The 26,224-nt window shown below is 42.3% G+C and overlaps 1 protein-coding gene across 1 annotated transcript in view; it reads left to right on the plus strand.

Annotated features, from left to right (window-relative positions):
• Nucleotides 1-21,123, plus strand: part of matn4 (matrilin 4) — a 30,492-nt gene extending 9,369 nt beyond the window's left edge. The window contains 17 exon segments of the mRNA XM_040002317.1: nucleotides 4,231-4,371; nucleotides 6,245-6,420; nucleotides 6,697-6,855; nucleotides 8,046-8,277; nucleotides 9,368-9,490; nucleotides 10,442-10,564; nucleotides 11,585-11,707; nucleotides 13,660-13,782; nucleotides 14,122-14,244; nucleotides 15,039-15,161; nucleotides 16,658-16,755; nucleotides 17,084-17,215; nucleotides 17,607-17,738; nucleotides 17,740-17,791; nucleotides 17,890-18,042; nucleotides 18,985-19,089; nucleotides 19,398-21,123. Of these exon segments, the coding sequence (XP_039858251.1) occupies nucleotides 4,299-4,371; nucleotides 6,245-6,420; nucleotides 6,697-6,855; nucleotides 8,046-8,277; nucleotides 9,368-9,490; nucleotides 10,442-10,564; nucleotides 11,585-11,707; nucleotides 13,660-13,782; nucleotides 14,122-14,244; nucleotides 15,039-15,161; nucleotides 16,658-16,755; nucleotides 17,084-17,215; nucleotides 17,607-17,738; nucleotides 17,740-17,791; nucleotides 17,890-18,042; nucleotides 18,985-19,089; nucleotides 19,398-19,456 (2,109 nt within the window). The 5' untranslated portion in view covers nucleotides 4,231-4,298 and the 3' untranslated portion in view covers nucleotides 19,457-21,123.
• Nucleotides 21,124-26,224: the final 5,101 nt, after the last annotated feature.

A 26,224-nucleotide genomic window follows, 5' to 3' on the forward strand; every position in this document is an offset into this window, starting at 1 on the left:
AGTTGCGCAATATAATGTGCTGTTCATAAAACTGATATCACAGTGGACAGTTAAGATACTGTAGTGAATAAATTTCCAAGAGTGGTTGGCGAGCAGACCATCTAAGTGTGTTTACTGTGCTAATGGAAGGAAACAGGAGCTCGAAGTAAGACTCACACTGTTAGCAGCCTCGCAGCCACGGCGAGCGGCAGCCGTCACCACCAACCCGTCAATGAAATGTTTAACGAGAAAATATTGGCTCTGAGCTGAAAGATTCTCTTTGTGGATAATTATAGAACATATGCTGCTCTGTGACCCGGGCTGAGGCAGAGCTGTGATACGTGTGTGTGTCTGCAGCGCACACGCTGAGCGGCGGCAGGATCCAGTGGATTGTTGTTTAGTGGGGGAGACAGGAAAAGGGGAGGTGGGGGGCTGGTTGCTGCCCTGTGGGTACAGAAAGCTGTAACTAACACACACACACACACACACACACACACACACACACACACACACACACACACACACACACACACACACACACACACACACACGCTTTCCCTAGCAAGGTTATTATTGGTAACGAAAACTAACGAAATAATGAAAACTTGAAGTGAAAAAACATTTTCGTTAACGGAAATAAAAATAAAAAAGAGACTTTGCGAAAAAAGGAAAACTAACTAAAACTGTAATGAATGTTCACAAAACTAACTAAAATTAACTGAATTTATAGCAAAAATGTGTTTAGTTTTCACTGATGTGTGTGTGTGTGTCATACAATAGTCTAGCGTGAACATGAGGTGTAGTTTCCAGGTTTTTTTTCTTGCTGTGTCTCATTATGCCAGCAGGTGGCAGTACGTTAGTCGGGTCGTCTTTGTTGCTGCTTCGTCCACGCGCAAAATCATGTCTGCAAAAGTCGGGAGAAAGCGCCAGAGTCTAATTTGGGATTGCTTTGATTGGTAATCTAGCTTACCTTGAAGGTAAGGGAGCACGCCCAACTCTCATCCCCAGAAACAGAAGCTAACCCCAGGCAAGGCAGCGTGATGCATCCCGAGACAACTCCACAAAAAACATTAATGCAGTGCTTCAATCGGCGACCCGATGGCTACTGGTTGGTCAGTTCGCAGGAACATCACAAGCGAGACGAAGCGTTGGCGAATATGTTTATTGAGACTGGGATATACATGCAGCGTGTGGGGATAGGTGAATTGGATAATCCAAATTGCCACTAGGTGTGAATGTGCGAGTGAATGTGAATCGTTGTCTGTCCCTGTGTGTTGGCCCTGCGACAGACTGCCGACCTGTCCAGGGTGTACCCCGCCTCTCGCCCTATGACAGCTGGGATAGGCTCCAGCGCCCCCCGTGACCCTGAAAAGGATAATGGATGGATGGAGACCGGGATATCTACACAACTGTGTGAGTCAATTGTCTTCAAAAAGTTTAGTAATTCACTTGAACCAAAATTAGGAACACCTGGTTCTGCAAGAGTTCATAGTCTCATTGGGGCCAAGATATATCTTTTTATAGGTACCTGGTACCAAAGGTTGTTCATCTGCCCTCATTTCCTTTTTCCTTTTCTTTTTAAAGAACCCATTGGTTCCCCATAGGTGGGAATGTGAGTTGTCTGTCTCTGCGTGTTAGCCCTGCGACAGACAGGCGACCTGTCCAGGGTGTAGGTAGCTGGAATAGCAACATACCCAAGGATAAGCAGAAGAGCATGACTAATATGATGAAACTGGGATTTTGTTACACTTAATTATTGCAAATATGACTAAAAAAAAACTAGCAAACAATTGGTAAAAACTAATTAAAACTGATATAAAATTGAAAATCTGAAGTCAAAACTAAATAAAAATAAAAACTAATGAAAATTGCAAAACTATTAAAACCTTGTTCCTAGCCCTTAACATGAAAATGATGCCTAATCAACTGTAAAAAACCTCTTGTAACTCTGTGCTAAATCCCAGTGGAAATGCCTTCAAAGCTATGGGGCAGGATTTGTCCCAAAGGGCGTGCCTGTATAGTAATCTTCCAATTTTTGGAAGATTACTATACTATACTATACCCACAAAGATATGAATACACAGTCACAGACACACACACACTTACAGACCCTGAAATCAAAGTTCAGGCTTCAGACTCCTGGAAACACAAAGTTTCTGACAGTTTGTTCTACTCTTGGATCTGTATGATGTCACAGGAAGCAGTTATCTCTAATATAGTCACATGATGTGGCGTTACTTCTTGTTCAGGAGAAAACTGCAGCGGTGACCTGTGAGGTCGGGGTGAGCACAAAAACAAGCGGCTGTGCGGTGACATTACTGGTGGGAGGTGAAGCGACCAGTGCTGCGGGTGTACTGGGGCCTTTAAAGGGAGAGAAACTGGGGCCACCCAGGCCTAGTATAAGCTAATAAAGTATGAAATGTGGAGGTGGAAAATAACATAATAGGTCCCCTTACATAAAAACCATAAAAAATACATTTTCTTGAAACATTTTCCTACATGAACTCAGTCACGTCACAGCAGAGGCCTCACTATGTGACATGAGTAGTGCACATTTGTCACGCTCACTAAAATTACTACCAGGGCCCTGATTAGGATTTCACCGTGTCAGGATCTGGATCCAATATTGTGTAAGTGGGAACAATCTGACTGTAGTCTGATACACCCTGAACTTCAGTAACAACCACCTTCATTTTATTCACACACTTGTAACAATGGACTGAATATTTTTCAGTAATTAGAAAAATACCATTGCTTTTGATAATCTTTGTTTGAAGGTAGAAGGAATCGAGATCTGTGTAATACGAGGGGCCGAAGCTATGATGATTGATGCGCTCTGCACAGGTCAGTGACAAAATGATAAAGACATAACCACCAGCTAACCTTGAAAACATAAAAGCAAGAAAAATGTGCTCCAAGTGTTTGGCTGAACTTTCGCTGCAGAGACGCTCGTGAAAATATGTGGACGAGAGTGAAAGAGACGAGAGAAAGTGGGCGAGGAGACGGAGGGAAAGGCAACGAGACAAACAGAGACACAAACTGAAAAAAGAGCCTTTGTGCTCGGCTACGTCTGTTGACTCATTACTCTGATCTGAGCCAGTGATGACCGCAGTCTCTGGCAGCCAGTCAGACAGCGATAAACCCCCGAAGGACCCCTCTCTGTGGGCCTAAATGAAAGAGAGGTGGCTTTCATGCTGCCTGTTTGAATTGACCCAGTGCCTCAAACATAAACACGTCCCAGACTTTATCATTATCCCCCTGCTGCTGCTGGAGCTGCTCGCCTGCAGACACATTAGGGTCTCTGTGTCTGCCTGCAGCCTTGTATTAGCAGGTACTGCTGTGCACCTCATCCAGGTGTGTTACACTGAGTGTTTTATGAAGGGGCAGGACTGGAATGTTTCACTGCCATTGTCATCATTAACACTTTACAGATCACTCTGATGAGCTTCAAGAGATTAAACATTTTTCAGTTGTGTGAGTGGAGAATATGTTCCAAAATATAAGGTATAAGACAGCTACTGTATTCTTAATGAAAACACTGAAGATGCCAATGATTTTTTTCTTTTGTTGCTTCTGCTTCCATTTAAAGCTCCATCCAAGTATGCATCATGGCAGTGGTTCAGAAATAATCTCTCTCATCATTAGAACCCCTGAAAGCACATTCCTGTTGTGTATGTATTCAGTAATACTGTAATAAAATCCAGAACGTATCTACATGACCAACAGCTGCTAATACAAGTAACATGGTGAGCCACACAGCTGGAGGTGGTTTTTAATTGAGACATCCATTCACAATTGAATTCACATTATTCAAAAATCTGTCACAGTCATCGTCATACAGATGTGTCAGGCCTGAATCGTAGGTTTAGTATTAATGAGGACAAAGCTCAAAGGACAAAGCACTTCAGTGTGTCTGATGTGATCTAGGAATGTCTTCCAGAGGTAATTTCTAATTTGTGTGTGTTTAGGCACACATATTAGACACAAATAACTTTGAAGGATTAGATAAGAATCGAGGTATGTGCTGTGGTCTGTGTGCTCGGTGCTGGTTGATGAGGCTCGTGCCTGTTCGAGGATCGTCAGCATGGGAAAGAAGGAAAGAGTGATCTCCTGTGTCCAAGTTTGATGTCTTGCAGACTAATCTGTCCATCCTAACCTCTTCCATCTGCAGACATTAAAGCTTTATGACAACATTGCAGTATGTGACTGAGTCTCAAAGCGGGCACTATCTTGCTCGTCTTTTCTTCACAGTTTGATCCTGTTCCAATTTATCTGAGCCCAGCTGCGAGCGACCCGTCTGCTAGATCGATATCATTTGGATGAAGATGAGACAACTGAGTGCATTCATCCTGTTGACCCTGGCTGTCCTCGCAACAGCCAGACCAAAAACAGGTCAGTGTGCAGATACTGTGAGAATTACTGAAAAATTCTTTTAAAAAATAAATAAAGACTTTTCTCTTCCTAAACAGGTTATATAAATGAGGGCATAATTTAATTTTAAGAAAACAAATGAAAGAAAAGGAAGTCTGGAAAAATGAGAGATGATGGGCATTTAGATGATCAAAAGAACAGGGAGCCAAAGTGGGTTTGGATCACAATAGAAACACAGAGTCACGGCACAAAGACAAACCAAAGCCTAAATAAGAAAGCTATGATTTTAAATCAGATGCTTTCAGTGGATTGCAGAGAGTCGATAACTATAAACAATGGTTTAAACAACCATTTGACAGAACAATTACACCTTTACCAGAGCCAGATGTTTTTCACTTTAAGGGTAGCTTTGCATGAACAGTTCAAAATAATCCTTGGTGGTGTCCTTGTTGAACTTTTGGCTCACGGGGACGTACCCATTTACAATCTTTGTTGTTTAAGCTTTCAACATGTTTGATATTAAATGTAAATGTGTCCCCGAAAAGGAGGAAAACATTATAATTTACATTTAAAATGTCTAATATAAAGTGTTTGTGATGACTGAGATCATGTTAGCTAACTATGAACACACAGTGACATGCGTGTGGCTCTATTGAGTTCAAAACTGTTTTAATCTTTAACTTTTGGAGTCACAGTTTAATTTAATTGACCAAATTAGGACTAAGAAACGGCAAATTTAGATAGAAAATGTAAAAAGAAGGGTTGAGGACTTTTTTAGAAAAGTTATAACCTGTAAATGTTGCCACCGCAGGTCACTGAATAGGACTCTTTATACAAGCGTGTGAATTATGACTTCTGTGAAAGGCACGAATGTTTCAGGACATATCACTGACACCTATACATTACATCTGCGGCTGACTTGATTTATGTGACCAGACAATGCAGTGGACGTGTTTATAAGGCGTTAAAAATTGGCTACTGTTGACGTCTACTTGAACCTAAAGATGGATTCCATCGGTCCCACACGTCTGCTTATTCTGACGCTGAGTCTCGTCTGTTGTGACTTTCACTTTGTCTGAAGAAATTCTGGATGGGCATTAATCAAACGGTTTCTTTCCAACTCGTAAAGCCACACCACAAACACAAGCCCAACTCATACCTCATTCATGACGGCAGCGTTTTTGAACCTAGATGATGTTACAACATGGGAGCGCGTCCGAAAAATATAAAGACAAAAACAGGTGTCCTGTGGCGGCTGACGCCACCGAGAAGCAGCGCTCAGGTGGTAAATAATGTGAACGCTGTACCGATGTTTGAGGAAGGCTGCTGCTGTCGTGCTTCAGAGAGAGAGTAGAATCCACACAATTTAAAAAGAAAGTCGAGTAAGAGAGAAGCAGCCTTTTATCCTGCTGATCAGTCACAACAGTAAAATTGTTTAGGTTTTCCTCAGAGCACCAAAACAGCTCTGATCCTTTCACACGACACACGACACCGTCTCGGGGCCTGTGAGTCTCCTCCATCATTCAGAGGCCACGTCTGTGTTTCATGTGTTGAAATCACACTTTGCTTCTCCGGCTCCTGAAAGTGAAACAGTCCACTGCGTCCCACTGAAATTCATTAAACACAGATTACAAAAACATTTAAAAAAAAGGCTCAGCAGCTCCCTGAGCTGGACACTGCGGTGAACATCACTCAAACAGGAACGAAGCATTTGTTGGGGAACAATTTGTGTAACGACACAATAAAAATCCCCATGTTTCATGTTTTCTGGGATCTCACCAAATTTAAATTTGGAGCTTTTGAGGTCGGAGGATTGCTGACTTCTTCTTGAATTTTTTTCCCCATTGTTGAAACATCTAGTTTGAACAGATTCTGCTTTTCTTCTTTCTTCCAGAACCTGCGCAGAAATGTAAGACTGGTCCGGTGGATCTAGTCTTCCTCATCGACAGCTCCCGCAGCGTTAGGCCACATGAGTTTGAGACCATGAGGAAGTTTATGATTGACATCATTAACACCCTGGATATTGGACTAAATGCCACCAGAGTGGGAGTTGTTCAGTATTCCAGTCAGGTAGAGTAACCAGACAGGACCCAGACCTCCTTTCATGTTGTACTCCTTCATCTCTGTCAGTGCGCCCCAGGGTGGCTATAATGTAGCTGCCATCACCAGTGTGTGGATGGGTGTGAATGGGTGCATGAATGAACGTGTAAAGCGCTTTGGGGTCCTTAGGGACTAAATAAAGTGCTATACAAATACAGGCCATTCACCATCTTGACAGCTAACCCTTCTCATCACTAACTGGTCTTAAGATGATGTTTTAATCTTTGAATTCTTCACTGCTTTCAGGTCCGCACTGAGTTCACTCTGAAGACTCACGCCAGGCTGAGCAACATAGTGAAAGCCATCAATCAGATCATCCCCCTCGCTCAGGGTACCATGACCGGACTCGCCATCAGATACATGATGAATGAAGCTTTTACTCCAGAGGCTGGAGACAGGCCAAAGGTACTTATTGGATGTCTTATACCCAATGAACCATTTTGTAACCGTTTCCTTTAGTTGTTCTGGTGGTTTCAGGCATTTTCATTTTAAATCTTTACTTTTCTTTTTTAATTATCTGTATTTAAATCATCACAGAAATAAATATCATCACCTATTTTGTAGAAGCTTGTTATAGCAGAACTTTGAGCAGAACTATGCATACATACAGACATTCCTGTATGTAGGGTCATGGGGGCAGCAGTCTAAGCCTAGGGTTACCTCATCCAGGTCCTCTGGGGGGGGACACCAAAGCATTCCCAAGTCAGCCAAGAGATATAATCTCTCCATTGTGTCCTAGGCCTCCTAGGAGGACATGCCAAGGACACAAAAGGCATAAAGGAATTTAAAAAAAGTGTAGATGAGATGCTGGAGGCTTTGTGAGGGTCTAGTGCAGTGTGGATTGAACAGCAGTCAAGAGCTGAGGCCCTGGCTAGCCAAACTCTACCTGATGAAGCTGGGATAATAAAAAAATTCCATCCATCCATCTTCATCCGCTTTATCCGAGGCCGGGTCGCGGGGGCAGCAGCCTAAGCAGAGAAGCCCAGACCTACCTCTGCCCAGCCACCTCCTCCAGCTTATCCGAGGGAACACCAAGGCGTTCCCAGGCCAGCCGAGAGATATAATCTCTCCAGCGTGTCCTGGGTCTGCCTCGGGGCCTCCTCCCGGTGGGACATGCCCGGAACACCTCACCCAGGAGGCGCCCAGGAGGCATCTTTGTCAGATGCCCGAACCACCTCAGCTGGCTCCTTTCGATGTGGAACAGCAGCGGCTCTACTCTGAGCCCCTCCCGGATGGCCGAACCTCTCACCCTATCTCTAAGGGAGAGGCCAGCCACCCTTCGGAGGAAGCTCATTTCTGTCGCTTGTATCCGCGATCTCGTTCTTTCGGTCACTACCCACAGCTCGTGGCCATAGGTGAGGGTAGGGACGTAGATCGACCGGTAAATTGAGAGCTTCGCTTTTACACTCAGCTCCCTCTTCACCACGACGGACCGGTGCAGCGTCCGCATTACTGCAGCTGCAGCCCCAATCCGTCTGTCGATCTAATAAAAAAATGAAAACAATAAAATGTTTCTGAATTTATGGGCTAAGAAAACAAAGATGGAGGGGACGTCAATAACAGCTGTCTCTGGTTGGTTCTGCCGATGGCTTCAGGTTCCAAACGTGGCCGTGATCGTGACAGACGGACGTCCTCAGGACCGCGTGGCTGAGGTGGCCGCTGAGGCGAGAGAAAAAGGCATTGAGATCTATGCTGTGGGCGTGGCCAGGGCAGATATGACATCACTGAGGGCCATGGCGTCACCGCCCTTTGAGGACCACGTCTTCCTGGTTGAGTCCTTTGATCTCATTCACCAGTTTGGCATCCAGTTCCAGGATAAGCTCTGCGGTAAGACTGCAGGACAGGAAATACAAAGTATACAAGTAACTGCTATTTGTGGTGCTTTTTATTTGTCTTATTATTTCTAACACTTGTGTTATATTCTGTAGTATATTTAGATGTTACCACTTATGTAGCATACTATGTTTTTATTTCCAAACAAAATGTTATTGTACCTGAGAAGACTGGCAATTATGAGTTCATTTAAAAAAAAAAATTCAGCTTTTAATCAGCAAAAAAAAAACATTTACCCTGAGCTGGAGTCAGTTAAGATGAGTTGTGTAACTAGTCTAGTAAGTTTTAAGATTCGTGTGAGTGCAAAATCTTACTAGAATGTAAAAACTTTCCACTCTTTAAGGATTTGGAAGTTGTGTTTCTATAAAATCTCCATCTAATAGATTTTGTATTACTGGATCATTTTTATTTAAAGTCATCTTAATGTAAGAGCAGCAAAAAACTTCAGCTAAAACTGTGCGATTAAAATTTCATGACATTGGCTTCATCTGGGCCAACATAGATTTTTTTTATGTAATTAAAAACACAACGTCTAGCTCGAGTTAAAAAAAAATTACAAAATCCTTCTGACCGCACATAACCTAATACTTTTTCATAACAACCTCTGCAAATCCCTTAAGTGCTCGATATTTCCTCATGCTGCTTTTATTCAACACTGGACTACAGCTAAAAAAAACAGTCTGGTATCCTGCAGTGGGAGATGCAAAATGCAGACGGATAAAATAAATACAAAAAGTAAATCAGTGAAATAAAATAAGCTCTCAGTGAAAATGAAGAGTCCTGTAGCTAAGAGGTGACAGCAGGGCTAAAACCACTAATCCCATCATGCTTTGCAGATGAAGCTGTAGAGATTGTGCCGTGACTGCAGACGAGTCCTGGTGAAGATGTTTTCTCATGAAGTTGTTTTTCTTTGATTAGTTTTGGTTCTCAGTGCTTTTCATTTCACAGTTTTCCTTCAGGGGCACCGATAATTCCTTTCTACAGAAAAAACACAAAGTCGTTGGGAATATGATTTTGATTTTGTGATAATAAGCTGTAAGTTAAATATATTGAAGCTGGTTTTCTGAATGCTGATCTGACACAGGCGTGGATCTGTGTCTGGAGTCAGACCACGGCTGTGAGCACATCTGTGAGAGCACTCCTGGATCCTACCACTGCCTCTGTCTGCCCGGATACACTGTGAACGATGACGGGAAGACATGCGCAGGTAATTTGCAGTTTGCTCCCACTATACTAAACAGCTACCAGCAAAATCAAAAGGACAACCGTCTTTCCCCTTTGAACTCTGTATTTTTATTTTTGTCTTCTAGTGGAGGAGATTAGCATCATCTACAGCTGTCTGAAACTATCTGTTTTAGCTCTTTATTCTTAAAGGCTAATATAAGCCGACAATACAATAAAAAATAACTCTTTTATTGGGTGAATGTCAAAATCTGAGAACAAAGTTCACAAAAGTTTCAGGGAAAACACAAAGAGACATTCAGGCCCCACAGAGTGAGTAATGATGGGAAACAGGAGGGAGAGGAACACAGGTTAATAATCAAAAACTAAAATCAACAGAATAACCAAAACAACGAAACACACTCACAAGAAAAATAGCAAGAAACAAAAACGCAGCACCAGATCTGGGACCATGTCAGCTTTTTTCTGATTGGTTAAGCAGCAGAAGGCGGGTCCTCTGTGCTCGCAACAATGCTGTCCTCTCAGCACCCAGACGTTATATTGTTACTTTGTTAGAGTTATTTGATATTATATTTTGCACTATCCTACTGTATATTACTATGTACTAGTATTCTTATTGTATATCTTATTCCTCTGTCTCTCTTGCAGCACTGAGCATGTGTATGACAAAAGAACTTCCCTCAGGATAAACAAAGTTCTTCTTAAATTATTTTTGCTTATCTTAAAAAGTAGAAAAAAAACTTCCTGAAACAGAGAATCTTCAGGAAGTTTTTTTGACTTACAGGGGAAACTTGAAAATATGAAGCTTTGTCCTTTAGCACATGTGTGACAAAAAAACTGAATAAAAGAAAAGAAAAAGTCAGTTTTAGAACCAGAAAAATAAACAGACACTGGAGAGTGCTTATAAAAAGTAATATCATTCGTGTGTGTGTGTGTGTGTGTGTGTGTGTGCGTGTGTGTGTGTGTGTGTGTTTAGCCATAGATCTGTGCGCTGAGAGAAAACATAACTGTGAACAAATCTGCGTCAGCTCGCCGGGCTCCTTCACCTGTGACTGCAACAAAGGATACAAACTGAATAATGACAAGAGGACCTGCTCAAGTTAGTCTCACACACACAATGTACATGCAGATTCACACATCTCATATCGATCACCTTTATGCTTTGATTTTAAATGTGTTCTGCTGCCATTGACTCTGCTGCTTGGTGAGTGAGGGTTTGCATTTTGTTCCTCCGTCTCCAGTTTGTACAATTAAATCTTTTTGTAGATCTGCTTTGAAACTTTCCTCACACTGCAGGAAGTAACATACGCACATGTACACACACCTTAACTGCACACAGTCAGCACACACGAGGCTGATTTATGAGAAGCATTTAAATGAAAATCTCTAAAGCACAAGTTAGAAAGCATAAATTCTGAAACAGTACAGTGTGTTTACACTAGATCCTTAATTTCAATGCATTCTAGTCATGCTGTGTTTCATAAGCCAGCACATCGAGTCCCGCACTCCTAGTTAGCATGAGGCTGATGTTTAAGCTAGTTTATGGAAATTGGAACATCTGGTACGATGTGTTTCTTCTGAAAACCTTTGACAGTCGTCGCTGTTTATCTAAGATACACAGACTCAATCTGCTGATTTTCTCGCCTCAAATGTTTCAGAAGACATTTCACTGGACTGTTCATCAAAGTAAGTATGAGAAAGTTTGCGAGTGAGCCAGCACGTCAGTTGTGGTTTGAAATTCTGGGACAGAAAGCGAGCAGGAGCTTTTCAGCTAATCAGTTACAGCTCAGTGTTTGCATGCTTGTGGCATGCACTAAGAGATGGAGAGCACCTGTCAGTCACCGATAGCATCACTGCCTCACGGCTCACCTGTCAACAGTATGAATCTTTGCAGTACCAAACCCATGTGGAGATATACAGTTAGAAATGATCATTTCATTGTATTTGTATATCAGCTTATTGCAGTAAGGCTCATTCACAAATGAGGTTCATATTTGGGACAGAGCAAAGCAGGTAAAAGCCGAGACTTACTGAGAGACAAGGGGAACATAAATGCAACCCACACATTTGGCTGCTGTCCTCTCTGCTGCTCATGGCCTCGCTGCTTTCCTCCCCTCAGTGATCGACTACTGTTCGTTTGGGAACCACAGTTGCGATCATGAGTGTGTGAGCGTGTTCAATGGCTATCGCTGTCGCTGTAACGAGGGATACAGGCTGCTGGAGGACAGCAAGACCTGCCAGGGTAAGCAGAGCGAACATGGAAGAAAAATCATAACCGGTTAATAACACAGCCACGATGTCCACTGCTGTTATGACGGACGTGAGGCTCTGATTTCTTTACACTGAAACCGGCCTGACCCAACCGCTAATGCATGATTCAGAACATTAACGTTTCCCAAATGTATCTCTGGATTTGGTTACTAGATAATCATGACATTATGTAGAGCGCTGGAAGAAATCCACAATACTAAATTATCATTTTTGAGGTCACCACAAGATGATGAAAAACACTTTAATGATGCCTTAAAAAAATCGAGTCGAGACCTGAGAGATGGTGCAAGAATAAAGCAGCATGACTAATATGCAGTAGCTTTTTTTCAGTCCCCACTCAAACTTTATAGAATTACTCAAGATATGGGAATAATTCAAGGAGTGTTTCAGCGTGGAAAAATAAGCACAGGTACAGCAGAGAGCATGCAAAGGACAAGAATGCCAATTTTTGGACACTTCTGCTACAGCAGCAATGTGACAGAAAGCAGAAACATTCGATTCCTAGCATGAGCAGCGGGGTAGCATGTGATTGTTAAAGAAACCCTCTTCTGCTTATTTCCACCTCCATAACGTTATCTTTGAGGCTTTGCATGGTTCAAAATAATTCTTCTTATACTGAACCTCCGTGCAGGTCTTCATATTCTGTCTGAAACAAGCTGCGTTCGCTCCAGAGCTTTGCGTTAGCTTATATCCCCTCTGTGACATCATAGATCCAAAAGTAGAAAAAAAGCTGTCTGAAGTGTGACGTGTTCAGAGCTGTCTGACGCCTGAAACGAGTGCTTGCTTCACAGCGACATGTTCGTCAGGAAGCATGTCAGTGTGTCTTTAACAAAGTTACAAACAACATAAAAATTAATAAACTGCTTTGAAGTTATTCTGACTTAAAGGATGAAACGGCAAAGAGAAAATGCCATTTAAAGTTTTAAAGAAGAAAAAGAGCTTGAAGGATATTCTCAGGAAGTTGTTACAAAACACTGACAAAGTCCCTGATCGTCCTGCAGAATGAATCCATCGTTGAGGTGCTGTCAGCTCCTGCTTTTGATGCATTTCCATGCTCTTTAACATAAAAATAAATCTGGTGGACCTTGGGCCCAACTTTGGAAGGACTGACATCAGAGGTTATGAGAGGAGCTACAACAAGAAAATTACCAATGACTGGCTGATGGAGTCCTCATTTTCTTCCCATTTAAATAACGCCAACTTCTACATCTGTGGCCTGCTTCTTTGAATTTCCTGACATTAGTCGTTCTGACTTTCAGCCCCAAAGTGTTGAGTGCTGGTGTCAGCCCTTTGGCTTTGGGACCAGTTCTTTGGTAAAAAACAAAAAAAAAGAAGGCAGGAAGCGTTTACTGAGGACCTCGCGTAAGGTGTCAGACTGATGCAGAGACAATAACATCAACAGCTGCAGCAGAGCACCTCTTCATCAGGAACCTTTAAAATTAAGACCATTTGTAACCTTTGTGGGTGCAAAGACTTCCTGTTCTCCTGAAGCCGTACACATCTCCACAGCATGAATAAGACACAGTGTGACTGTAGTTCACAGCAGAAAGGAGACATTTTTAAGTAATTCACAGTCGGCTTTGAATACACAGTTTATAAGATAAGTGTGACTCACAGTCAATTAAAAATTAGATTCAAAGATTCAAACGTCATTTAAAGGAGTCCAGATGAATAAAAGGGGATTGGCGTGCTTATATTTGAATAAATCCTGTAATCTCAGAGTTTGGGGTTATTGCATGACGTCTACCGTTTCCAGAAATTAATATCTGGCATTTAGTCCATCGATCTGAGCCCTTACTGGAAACCTCTGAGAACAAAATCCAAAGCAGATGTCAGAAGTATATTTGTTTGGCTCAGACGCTGATAAATGTTAAGAAAAAATCTTAATCACAATTACACACTTTCACTCAATGTGTTGTTCAGCCATTGACCTGTGCGCTGAGGGGAAGCACGACTGTGAACAAATCTGCATCAGCGCGCCGGGCGTCTACACCTGCGACTGCAACAAAGGATACACGCTCAATGAGGACGAGAAGACCTGCACACGTTAGTCAAGCCCTCGTGCAAATACACACAGGTGTACACGCACCTGCAGAAACACACCTACAGTCAGAGAAAAGGCTGCTCTTTCTCCTGTTCGTTCTATGAGTTAATATGAAATGCTTGTTGTTTCCAGCTCCTTTAAAGTAAGGACTGAAAACTGAGTCCATCTGGGTCTCTGTTTGGAAACATCACTTTTATTTAACACATGCAGCGTAAAACTAGACACTTAGAGTCACATTCACTCACTATAACGTTATAAATTGGGAATAACGTGTGTGTGTGTGTGTGTGTGTGTGTGTGTGTGTGTGTGTGTGTGTGTGTGTGTGTGTGTGTGTTACTCAGCCATTGACCTGTGTGCTGAGGGAAAGCACGACTGTGAGCAGATCTGTGTCAGCGCTCCGGGCGTTTTCACCTGTGACTGTAACAAAGGATTCAAACTCAACAAGGACAAGAAGACCTGCACAAGTCAGTGAATCTCCCATGAAAACCCTGCTTGTGTTTATTACATAGTGCACCCGATAAAAATGTACTTTGAATTTGTTTTACTGTTTGCTTCCAAACAGTAAAAAAAAAGGGGGGGGGGCACTAAAAGATGTCACTGAGCTGCTGATTCGCTCTGCTAGAACAACCAAACCAAAGGTGCTGAGTTCAGCTCTCCATTGATGGATGGATATAAATTCTAGATACATTTCTTATGGAACTACTTATTATCCAAGAAAAGTTATTTCGCACACTTTAGTGAGGACTGGCATGTTCATTTAGTTTGTAATATCATCCTCTACATTAAACAAACAGGCAGGAACGAGCTGATGGAGCTCTGCTGCTTAATGGCCGTGGTGTCGATTCCCAGGTTGACACCATGCGTGAAGGCTGCTCGATTAATCACATTTTAATTCAGTTTTCAGTGATCATGAAAACAAAACAGTTTCTTATAGGTCAGCTTTAGTTTGTTTTATAAATCTTGTGCATTTGTTCCTTTTACATACTCGAGTACATACTGTTTACTTACTCGAGCCTTTCGATGAACAGCATCAATTCTTCAAAAGGTTTGTGTAGGTGAACTTATGGAAGGATTAATGAGGAGGTGGTTTTCACCATAATCTAGCAGCAAAGATAAGTGCTGACCTCCCCGGGCTCAAGTCATCCACACCTGTTCACTAAGCCTTTAGTTGTTGTGCGTTACTTGCGGGTGAACAGTTTTTTGCATGTGTCTCTCTCTGCTATGGTGTAATATGTGCTTTCTGTCTGTGTGTTGTCAGACATGAACACGTGTAACACAGTGGAGCACGGCTGTGAGTACCAGTGTGTGAGCACTCCAGGCTCTTATCACTGCATCTGCCCCGAGGGACAGCTGCTACAGGACGACGGCAAGAGCTGCGGCAGTAAGTCAACATCTGTGCAAATGCAAACTCCTCTGACCTGTTTCAGCAGCCCTGAGTTAGTTTAAGAAACTCAGCACTCTGTGCAGAGAGAGCTGCTTCAGGATTAAGATTCTAGCTCCTGTGTGAACCAGCAGAAATGCTGCAGGTGTGGGGAAAAAGACTAAAAAAACTTCAGAAAAAATGCTGTCTTTTTATTAAATCAGTCTACGACAACAAAGCTCAAAGATAAATTATTAACCTGCACTGCTGAGCTTCACTATATTTTAAGCCAAAGCATAAGAAATGTATTAAAGAGGAGGATAAAGATGCAGGGCATTTCAGTGGCAGCTGGACGTTGATCAGGTGACTCTCAGTGAAAGGAAAAACCATTCAGGCCCCGAGCAGAGGTTACGTCTCAGGAAAGGAAATAAAGATGTACAATGATCTCAAACTGATGTTAAAAACAGCTCAGTTATGTCTGGATGAAACGAGCTGGACAAAGATGTTGGGATTGTTTTATTCCTCCTGGGAGGGCGAGCGAATACCAGCGTACCTGCCAGTAAGCTTCACATCACATTCTGAGGCAGAGAGACAGCAGCTGTAATTGCAGCAAAAGCTGGTTCTACAAAGTATTGACTCAGGGGGCTGAATAATTACGCACACCCCACTTTGCAGTTATTTATTTGTAAAAAATGTTTGGAATCATGTCTGATTTCCGTTCCACTTCTCACGTGTGCACCACTTTGTGTTGGTCTTTCACGTGGAATTCCAATAACATTGATTCATGTTTGTGGCTGTAATGTGACAAAATGTGGAAAAGTTCAAGGGGGCCGAATACTTTTGCCAGCCACTGTATCATCGCTTCAAGAGCTACGCTCCAAACCTGCTTTCCAACTGCTGCAGACATCTGAGAGCAATCCTTAGTCACTATGACGACAACAACAATAATATTATTAAAAATATTAATAATAACTCAGTAAAACTGAGCTTCCTTACCCTGTTTTGTTTTGTTCATTTTATTTCAATGACGTAAACAGTACAAAAGTTCACCTTGGAAAAAGAAAAGAAAAAATAAAATAATACCCAAAATAAAGCAAAAATACTCTTCAGCATCGCTCCAGCTTTTCTGAGCTTTTCTGGAAGAAGTTCACTCTTATTTAATCAGTTTGTATTTATCCAACTTCCTTACTGACATAAACTGTGATGACAACAACATACGTCTCCCTAATAGCAGAATATATACACGATGTAAAATCCAGTGATTATACATTCAGCTCCATAACTTTACCTCCACACAAACTGAGTAACTCCACTTTTGGAAAGTTACTAGTAAACTCTGCAGCTCTGCCCACTGCAGTGACTCATGTGGGCCGTTAGGTTACATGTTTTTACTGTGGTATTTGTGTTGCAGTGTTTGTTTAGTATTCCATGTCTTGATTTCTTTTATCATATTTTTCACAGTGAAAAAAATTAAATATTTAAACCTCCCGTCCTTCGTTTTTCTCGTTCTTCTTCAGCCTGCAAGTCTGCAAACATCGACCTGGTGCTTCTGATCGACGGCTCAAAGAGTGTCCGCCCTCAAAACTTTGAGCTTGTCAAAAAGTTTGTTAACCAGGTTGGAAGTATTTTCTAACACACTGAGTATTTTACTGCCAAATTGCAGTATTATTTCATATGTCCATACCTGCACATGCAGGACGGTCACAGGATAAAACAATGCCATCAAATATGAATTACTGCAGGGGGAAGAAATCTTGTTTTGGCTCCAGAAATAATAAACAACTAAAACAACATGTCCTGGACATTCAGCAAAAAGATATTTTACATATTAAATCTTAGGTAGTGATACTTCTTGACATCTTTGTCTGATATCTTAAAAACGATCAAATAATGTTAAAATAATAAAATGCTGAATATTCATCACCTCACCTGGGTCCCTGCAGGTCGTCGACTCTCTGGACGTGTCTGCTCACGGTACCAGAGTCGGTCTGGTTCAGTACTCGAGCCGGGTCAGGACCGAGTTTCCCCTCAACATGTACCACACAGCTGATGAGATCAAAGCTGCAGTCATGAAGGTAGTGCTTCTGTTTGTTTGTTTGTTTGTTGTAGCCGTGACAGACAGTTTGAAACATCAAGCAGTGGAAGTAACTTAAACCTGCATTCTTGCTAATGGCCAGCAGGGGGCAGTTCTTGCTTCTTCCTAAAGAAGTCCAGCTGTAAAGTGAACGAGAGAAGTTATCCGGCTGATCTGTGACACACAGGTGGCGCCAGTATTGTGAGATTGTAATACTTGTGTGACGCTTAAAGTCAGCATAAAGATTCATGTACAGGCATATTTTACATATACATACAGACCCTCAGCAGTGAACTGCAGTTAATGAAATCCTGAATAAAAGATGAAACCTGCACCATGTTTGGGCCCTGCTCAGCTACACGACTCGAAATGTTGTTACTGTCCATGTTCAGGTTGAATACATGGAGAAAGGTACGATGACCGGCCTGGCCCTGAAGCACATGCTGGAAAACGGCTTCTCTGAGGCAGAAGGCGCTCGTCCTCTGAGCCGCAACATTCCACGAATCGGGCTGGTTTTCACAGACGGGACGCTCCCAGGATGACATCACCGAGTACGCCAAGAAGGCCAAAGAAGCCGGTAAGACCCAGGATGATAATAACAGCATCTGTAGCTCAGTGTCTGAATCAAGCAGTGCAGCAGTTATCATGTGACCCTACACCTGTGCATGTACGCAGGCATCACCATGTACGCGGTGGGTGTTGGAAAAGCGGTGGAAGATGAGCTCCGTGAGATCGCGTCTGAGCCTGTGGAGAAGCATTTCTATTACACCACTGACTTCACCGCCATCAGCACCATTGCTGAAAACCTCAAACTCAATGTCTGCCCAGGTAACATGCTCTGCTAGACCTGACCGCAGCGTGTAAAACAGCAAGTAAACAGACAAGTTAATGTGACAGCATATTATTGGTTCATATTCTGAGGCTTGCTTTCTGCCGCAGGAAGTGAAAAAGCGCTATCACCTAAAAAACTACCAATGTGAACCTCATGAGACTTATTAAAGAGATGAAGAATGTGCAAACAATGCATTAAATCCTGGCCTTGGGAGAGCGCTGTGTTTTTAATCCTCTTTAAGTTTTTAATATTTTTTTTAATACTTAAATTGGTTTTAAACAGGAAAAACATCCTGAAAGTAAGAGAGGATCCTCCCCAAGAGGATAATTATATAAAAATCGGTGCTCTTTTTTTACTACTATGGTTTAAAAATCTTCTCTACTGAATCCTTCGGTTCATGCAGCTTATATATTGGTGAAGGTCATTGGTTGATTGCACAAATAAAGCACATTACAACCTTTTATACACTTAGAGAAGAGTTTTGTACCATAAACAGCTGAAATCGATAACATTCATCATTTTAATAACAAAAGATTTTGGTCAAAGCTTCAGCAGAACTTTCATGTGATGGTTTGTGTGGTTTTTACTGGTAATTCATTGTAACAATGTCTTTTCTTTGTCGCCCTCTGCTGACAGAATTACAACATGACAGTTGCAGAAAAAGAGCACTAAAAACAAAGCAGTTACAAAACATTTTTCCTGAGTGTAATAATACTGTACCGAACATTAAATCCTCAGGTTAAAAAAATAATAATAGTAGTTTATTGGTTTAGCCTGTTTGGAGCTCTAAGTAGACATTAAAGCTAAACAGGTAAAAAATTAAACTACAGCACTTCATCGCATCTTATGAGCAATGTCTGCACCTTCAAGATAACTGAAATTAACACAATGTATATACAGATAAAGAATATTATATTCATATATTTTTCCTTCTGCAGAGGAGAGTCAGGGCGAGATTGAGGTGAAGAACCCCTGTGCATGTGAAAGCCTGGTGGAGTTCCAGCAGGCCACTATGAACAGCCTGGAGCAGGTCACACAGAAACATATCCTTTAAAACAAAAAACACATAATATCAGGTAATTCTGTACCTTCAGGTAAAGACTTCAGTGTCTTTGCATATTAAATCTCTTGTTATTGCTCTGGGTGTTTTTTTAATAACATGATATCTGTTGTTTGTTTCCCCGTGACTTCGGCTTAGAAGCTGAAAGTTTTTGGGGTGCTCAGCATGCAGGTGACCCCACCCACTTCTGCGCTCTCTGTACCAGCTTTTGCTTCTTCTGCTACATACAGAATACAGTGAGTGTGTATGTGTGCATGTTAAGTACTTATGATTCCTTAATGACGTGTCCACTGGCTGGGATGACCGCGCGCCTGGAACAGCTGGAGAACCAGCTTTTCTCCAGGAAGTGATCTGTTGACTTCTGAGCGAGCACAATGGGACGAAGAGGAAGAAGAACAAACTAAAGCTTGATTTATAGCACTGCGGTAAATCTACCCCATAGCTACAGCGTAGCCTCGCGTCCTAGCACAAAGCCTGAGAACAGGTAACGTGTTTGGTCTGCTTGGTAGTAAACTGCTGTGTAATGGCAGTATTTTGATTCAGAAGAATAAAGTATCCCTGGAACTAAATTGAATAGGTTGTAATAATATTGAACTTGCTTAAAATGCAGTAGCTATATTCAGCCAAAGTAAGCACGCTGGTTTTTAGATTTGCTGTGACAAATTCAGGTTCAGACTCTAATCAGTTCTGAAATCTCCTGTCCTGCGTTTCTGTGGAAAGAGCTGTTGCTCAACATTTATTAGCTTCAAGACCAACGAAAGATCTCTGGGGAGATTGAACACAGGACGATAAATCAAGCTTTGAGAAGAGTTCGGCACATTCCGACAAACCAAATCCTCCAAATCAGCCTTCCTGGCAAAAGTGTCTCCACTCTACGACATTTTACCAAGTAAAGGTGCTGTTATAAGACAAACGGTCATAAAACACATGGATTTGATATTTCAGGTTCTCCATGACATCTGTTACCTCTGCCATTTTCTTTTTGGGGATATTTGTGTTTAACACAGTTTGCATAAAAAATGAACATCTGAAAAGTGAAGCTAATAGAGAATTGCCTTAAATCTACGCCTCACTTGATCTATGACCTCAGTTAACCCTCACATGATGAGTTCATGGTCAAAAAAACGAGTTTACTGTATGTAGTAAATATCAGCACGAACATGATTCAGTAAAAATCTGAATTTTCTCACACACAGTGTTCATTCGTCGCCACCCATCATTCGCCTGTTCTTACAGCTTTATTTATACTTTGATCTCTTTTGTATGGTTTGTTAAATATGACGTGTTTATTACAGTTTGTTTTATTTTAATCAGCAGCAGAATGACAAAAAGTAATGAAGTGCTATTACCACTCTGAATATTAAAGTCCTTTGGGTCATTTTCAGTAAAGTCATTACGTGCTTGCATGTAGACGGTAGATTTTTATTTTAGGCCTAAATGGTTAAAAGTGGTGAAGAGAAAACTGAGGTGTAGTTTTTAAAAAAGGGAATTTTAGATGTTTAAATATCACTATTCACTGAGGCTGTGGTCGAGTAAAGTAAATGTGAGCGCAGTGCAGGAATCAGTGCACAGAAATGTACTATGAATGAAGAAAGGTCACCCTAAAGGAATATTAAAAAAACTGAATTACAGTCATAAAGTCACTCTGTAAATGAACCACCTGAAGATTGTGTTGAATGTCTGTGTCTTATAATATATAAACGACTGCCACAAATTTATACCCCTTTGTATTTGAATCCCTGTATTTTTTTGTATATTTTATAACAGGTTTACATTTTTTGTATTTTTCTAAGGAGTCTCTGTATTACAGCACAGACGACAATAAAGGAGTGAACTTTCATTTATTTGATGGTGTCAATGAACTCTGTAAACATCCTGCAAAAGTTTTTATGCTCTCATTTCTTATGTACATCTGTGCAGTGAGTGAAGCAAATCTGTGATGATTTAGATGCTCTCATGTTGCAAAGCCCAGCTGGTGGATCTAACCACTGCAATTAAACTACACCTCTAAAGTGTGTTTGTGGTGTTGGTGCTTACTGAGGCAGTTATCAGACAAATAGTATGCTTTACTGTGTTGTTGGTTCTTTACCAGAAAACAAAGAGAAGAGAAGAAATCTGTGCTGCAGTTTAAGTGACTGAAAAGACGTCTAAATATGTGAGGAGCAGCTGTTCATTTGGATTGCAGTCATCCCCACAGATGGTTTTTATTTTGTTAAATTTCCCACCTCTTGTTCCTCTCTAAGGTTTATGTAAGTGAGTAAAAGATAAATGCCCCAGGCATGTGCAGTGAGCAAAGCAAATCTGGGATGATACAGATTGGGATGGCCCAGGCATCTATCTTTTACCCCTTGCAGCTGGATAGGGTAGTGGTGAAACTGCACGTCTTTGGAGCAGGAGTTGCAAGTTTGATTCCCACCCAGTATCCAGTAGGGGTCCTGGCTAGACCCCTCATGCTAACCAAAAAGCCCTGGAATGGTGCGACTTTGTCTGCAGCCTGTCCTCAGCACAGACACAGATCATTTCACTACACATTGTACTGTATTGTATGATGTTGTATGTGACAAATAATAAAGCTTGTGTGCACTGAAGCAGCAAACTGGAAACAACATTGACGGATCTTTAGGCCTAAGCCTTTAATACACTGTTCAAAAGAGTTACAGGAAGCCTTTGAAAACACATCAGGTGGGAAAAACGATCATACTGGATATCCACACTGATATGGGGTAACGTGTTAGGACTGAAAGGATGCCCCATCATTTGATGGAAATCGAAATTGTCAACTGACACAGGGCTGAATTCAACAACCAATAATCTAAGTAAAAAATGTTGCAGATAATCAAGTTTACCTAAATTTCATTGCAACAAGTTAAAATGGGACTCAGTAGTTTGTACGGAGCCCCACGTGTTTGTAGACCAGAACATGCACTGAATGAGAAACACACAAACCTCTGGTGATGGTACACTGATGTGTCGTCCTGAAGGAGGTGGACTAACTAAGCAACCTCTGCAGGGTCCAGGCATCGCCTCATGCTATCAGCACTGACCTGACCCTACTGAAGAAACAGTCAGAAGACCTGCTCAACCTCCATCATCAGGCACTTCCACCGCAGGTGTCCCGGTCACCTGCGCCTCCAGCAAGCTCAGCAATCATCTACCAGTAACTTCCATTAACCTTCCTGTCGTGTTTGGGTCAAAATTAAAAAGCTCATAAATATTGTGTTTTACATCTGACTGCCTCGAGGCCTGAGGTCATCCTCCACACTTTGCACTTGAACATATGAAAGTGATGAGCACCTCCTTCGTTGAATTTTGAGTGTTTTAATCAACTTTGTTACATCTGTGCTGGTCGAAAGTGACGACCATAGAAAATAAATGGGAATGGGAAACTGCATTTGGTGATGAAAAAATGTTTCTTATGTTAATTTAAGAGTTGTTAAAACTGAACCCTAAAGTAAGGGGGCGGGGGGTGAACACAACCGGAGGGTTAAGGAGCTGTTAGGATAACTGGGCTTTTGTTGAAAAGCAAATCATATACAGAAAATTTGATACTTTCTGAGAGTGAAAATGTCATCCTTATGCCCTCCTGTCTCCAAGAATAAAGTTTTCATGTTTGTGGTAGCTTCATGGAAACTCTGGCAAAAGTTGTTTTTGTTTTTTTAAGTTGCACAAAGGGAGTGAGACACAGAGGAACAAAGCCAAGTCCTCATGGGTGTCCATCAGCTGTTTAAAGAGCAGCTCCACAGGGATCAGTAATTGCTTTCAGTCACAGAGCATCATTATTGACAGTGACCTTCAGCACATTATCTCTATAGACTGGCATGAAAAACATGTTTGTTTTAAACAAAATCTGTCACAAGCAAACCATCAACAAGTAAAGTTGTGAAATGATAAAACTTGGAAAATAACAGTAACAGTTACTGCTGCAACTTCTTCTTTTTCTTTTATTTGGACACTAGTCTAAAACCTGGAGATATATAAAGTGTTTCTAACAATAATTCTATTAATAAGTATCAGTGATCGTTTCTAATTTGTTCAGCTGAGTTACAGAATATGGAAATGTGGATTTATTTGATGAAAGCAGAGAAATGAAAATGCTCTTAATGTTTTAAAGACACATTTGTCCTTGAATGTGATGATGATGATGATGATGATGATGATGATGATGATGATGCCTGAAGTTAAAAAACAAGTTTCAAAGTCCTCTAAACTTTGTAGCAGCTGATTTCACAATAAAAGCTCATTAAACATATGAGCAATGAAGCTTTTCCCTCAGTGGGTTGTGAGTTGTCCACAGAGCCCGTCTGCAGAGATTTATTTATTTATCTTTTTGCTTTCAAACAATCTCATGTTTTCCATTGGGTATGCTCTACTTGTTTATAATTAACCAGAACAGCCATTTAAAGTAAATCATATCATTGTCTCAAATATCACAGATGGTACAGCGTACTCTAGTTCCAAAGTAATTGCAGAGTTGTTTAATGGCAATGATGAAAAACTCCCTCATAAGACATACCTAATAAATCCCTTTGATGCTGTGTATGTGAACTGCATGCTGGGTGCCGCATAACAAGCTTTCCCAGTGTGTGTGTGACCTTTAACGTCACGGCCTAATGAGGGCTGATGAGACTGTTGCTCATTCTGGAGCTTGCAGTGTGACTTGCTTCCTGAATACACAGAGGATCACTGAAAATGTCAAGATGTCCCAAAAGTCATCGTTGTGGAGCGCAGAACAAAGTCATACTTACAGGAAGTTTACTCAAGCAATATTGTAAGAAGTAGGGTTGGGTGTTTCAGAGAAGTCAGAATGGCTGTTTCTGAACTGGAAAACTGAGGAAAAAGAAAAGATGTCCCTGAATGAAATGTGCCATTCAAGGTTAAAGAAATGCCGCCGGAGCCTGAAGACAAACAAGAAAACGCAAAATTTTGAAGATTAAAGTCAAAAATTCGCGAAAATGAATATTTTGTAAGAATTGATTTATAAGACAGATAAACTGGAAATGCAAAAAGTAGAAGATGGTGGCTTGAACATAGCTTACTGTTTTTGTTGTTTTTTGTAACAGGCCTTTAAGAACTTAGAAATTTATTTATTATCTATTGGGTGGACTGTCCAGGGCTCTGTGGAGCCGGGGGGCGCTACTGCACTGGGCCCCGGTCTGATGGGCCTGGGCCCCCTTTCCCTGGCGGGTCGCGAAGGGTGGGAGTGCCTACTGGGGTCAGCGGGGGAGCTGGCCCCAGGGAGGGGTTACCTGCCCCTCCCTTCCTTCCCTCCCCATCTCCAGCTGCCTCCCTCTCCCCGCTCCTCCACAACCACCCACACATGCAGGGCCTTGGAGTAGGGGTATGTCACCAGGGTGCAGAGGAGGCTACCCCCCCCCTCTGTCCCCTTCTGGCTGCCTCTGCCTCAATTTTATCCCACAACTTAGACATTCACATTATTCACACTCTCATTACACATACATATAGGATCTTGGGGGTGGGCACAATCACGGAGTCCAAATTACCATCAGGGTGTATACCTCACCCCTGACGTCGTTGCCCACCTCTCAATTTTAAATACACTTAGTCATTGAGGGCTAGCAGGAGGGACTATGCGCTTACCTGCTGCTCCTTGGCAGGTAGCTCCATGCCCTCCTGGGTTTTAATTGCACCTTAGAACACATATGCATCAACACTACAATGAGCGGGTGGAGGGAGGTTTGGAGTCTTCTCCCACCCCCATTCTCTGCGGCCTGCTGGAGCGGGAGGGCTAGTAGGAGGAGTTGGCCGTCCGACTGCGGTCTGGGGTGTGGGGCCTCCCTGCTGCTGCGGAGTCGGGGTGGTCTGCCTCTCCCCACCGCAGGGAAAAGGGTAACACCACCTGGGTCTGGGTGCAATTCCCCCCTCCAGGGGCAAGGGTACCTAGACCCGGTTTGTAGAGTACGCTTGGGGAGTGTGATTGTGTGTACAGCGTCTCTTTATGTCTGTCTCCACGTTGGTTGAGTGTGGAGTAAGTGCATATGAGAGCATGAGGGTGGGAATGGATGTTTGTGTCTGTGTGTGCCTGTATGTCTGTGTCTATATGTCAGGTTGGGTATCAGACGCCACCTCTCTGGGGACATCTCAGGCCCTCCAAGGTTTGGAGGCCTATCTCCACCCACCACCACTTCCCCTGCCGGTGGCGGACTCCCTCAGGTGTCGGTGTGTTGGTGGTTCTTTGTGTCTGGGGGTGGGCGTCCGGGTACACACCGGCTCACTCCTTGGCGGCCGCTTGTCGGGGCCTGGGGCCTGGGGCTCGCTCGGGCCCCTTTGGAGATGGGGTGCCCCCGGCCTCTCGGCCTGGGGCTCGGTCACTCAGGCACAGCTGGGGGCCGGCGGAGCTCACGGGCGCGTCACTGCAACTCCCCCTGGCTTCTGCTCCGCGGCTGCTGGGCGAGCCCTCATCTGGGACTCTCCTCAGCTCTTACTGGAACAGTGGCGCGGCTGCCCCTCTGTTGGTCTTCCATGGTCTCTTGTGTTCTGGGGGCCTCTGGATGTCTGGAGTTTTGATCTCCTCCATACCCGCTTCACACCCTGGAGGACGGGGCTGTGGCCCCCCCACACTCCCTAGCAGATCATTACATGGAGAAACCTTTGGAATGCAAGCATGCTGATCCACACAGGTATGCACACAGGTGTACACATGGGTATTCACAGACGCGGACTACAGCTTTCTTGGCTGCTGCCTCAAAGCACATTGTGCGCTGTCTATCTTGCGTGCTGCACAATATCGTTTATTATTTAGTAACTATTGATATCTATGACTAGCTAGTTTATTGTGATGGTGCTTTGTTTTCTCTATTATTATGTTGCTCTTTGTTGTTTGCTGTCTCCTCTGTTTGTTTGTTTTTTTTGTTTTTTTGTTTTTTTTTCTCCATACAGGTGACCCAGGTTTTTTTTTTTTTTTTTTTTTTTTTTTTTTTTTTTCTTTTTTTTTTCTTCTCTCTCTTCCCCCCCCCTTCTCACCGTCTCTTCTCCCCTTTGGTTTTCTTTCTTTCTCTCCCCCTCTTTCTCTCATTCATTCCCCCTGTCCTATTTATTAAAAAAATAAATAAATTAAAAATTAAAAAAAATTAAAAAAAAAAAAAAAAAAAATGACAAAG

Source organism: Simochromis diagramma, unplaced genomic scaffold, assembly GCF_900408965.1.
Source record: "Simochromis diagramma unplaced genomic scaffold, fSimDia1.1 OVJJ01000438.1, whole genome shotgun sequence".
Taxonomy (NCBI): Eukaryota; Metazoa; Chordata; class Actinopteri; order Cichliformes; family Cichlidae; genus Simochromis; species Simochromis diagramma.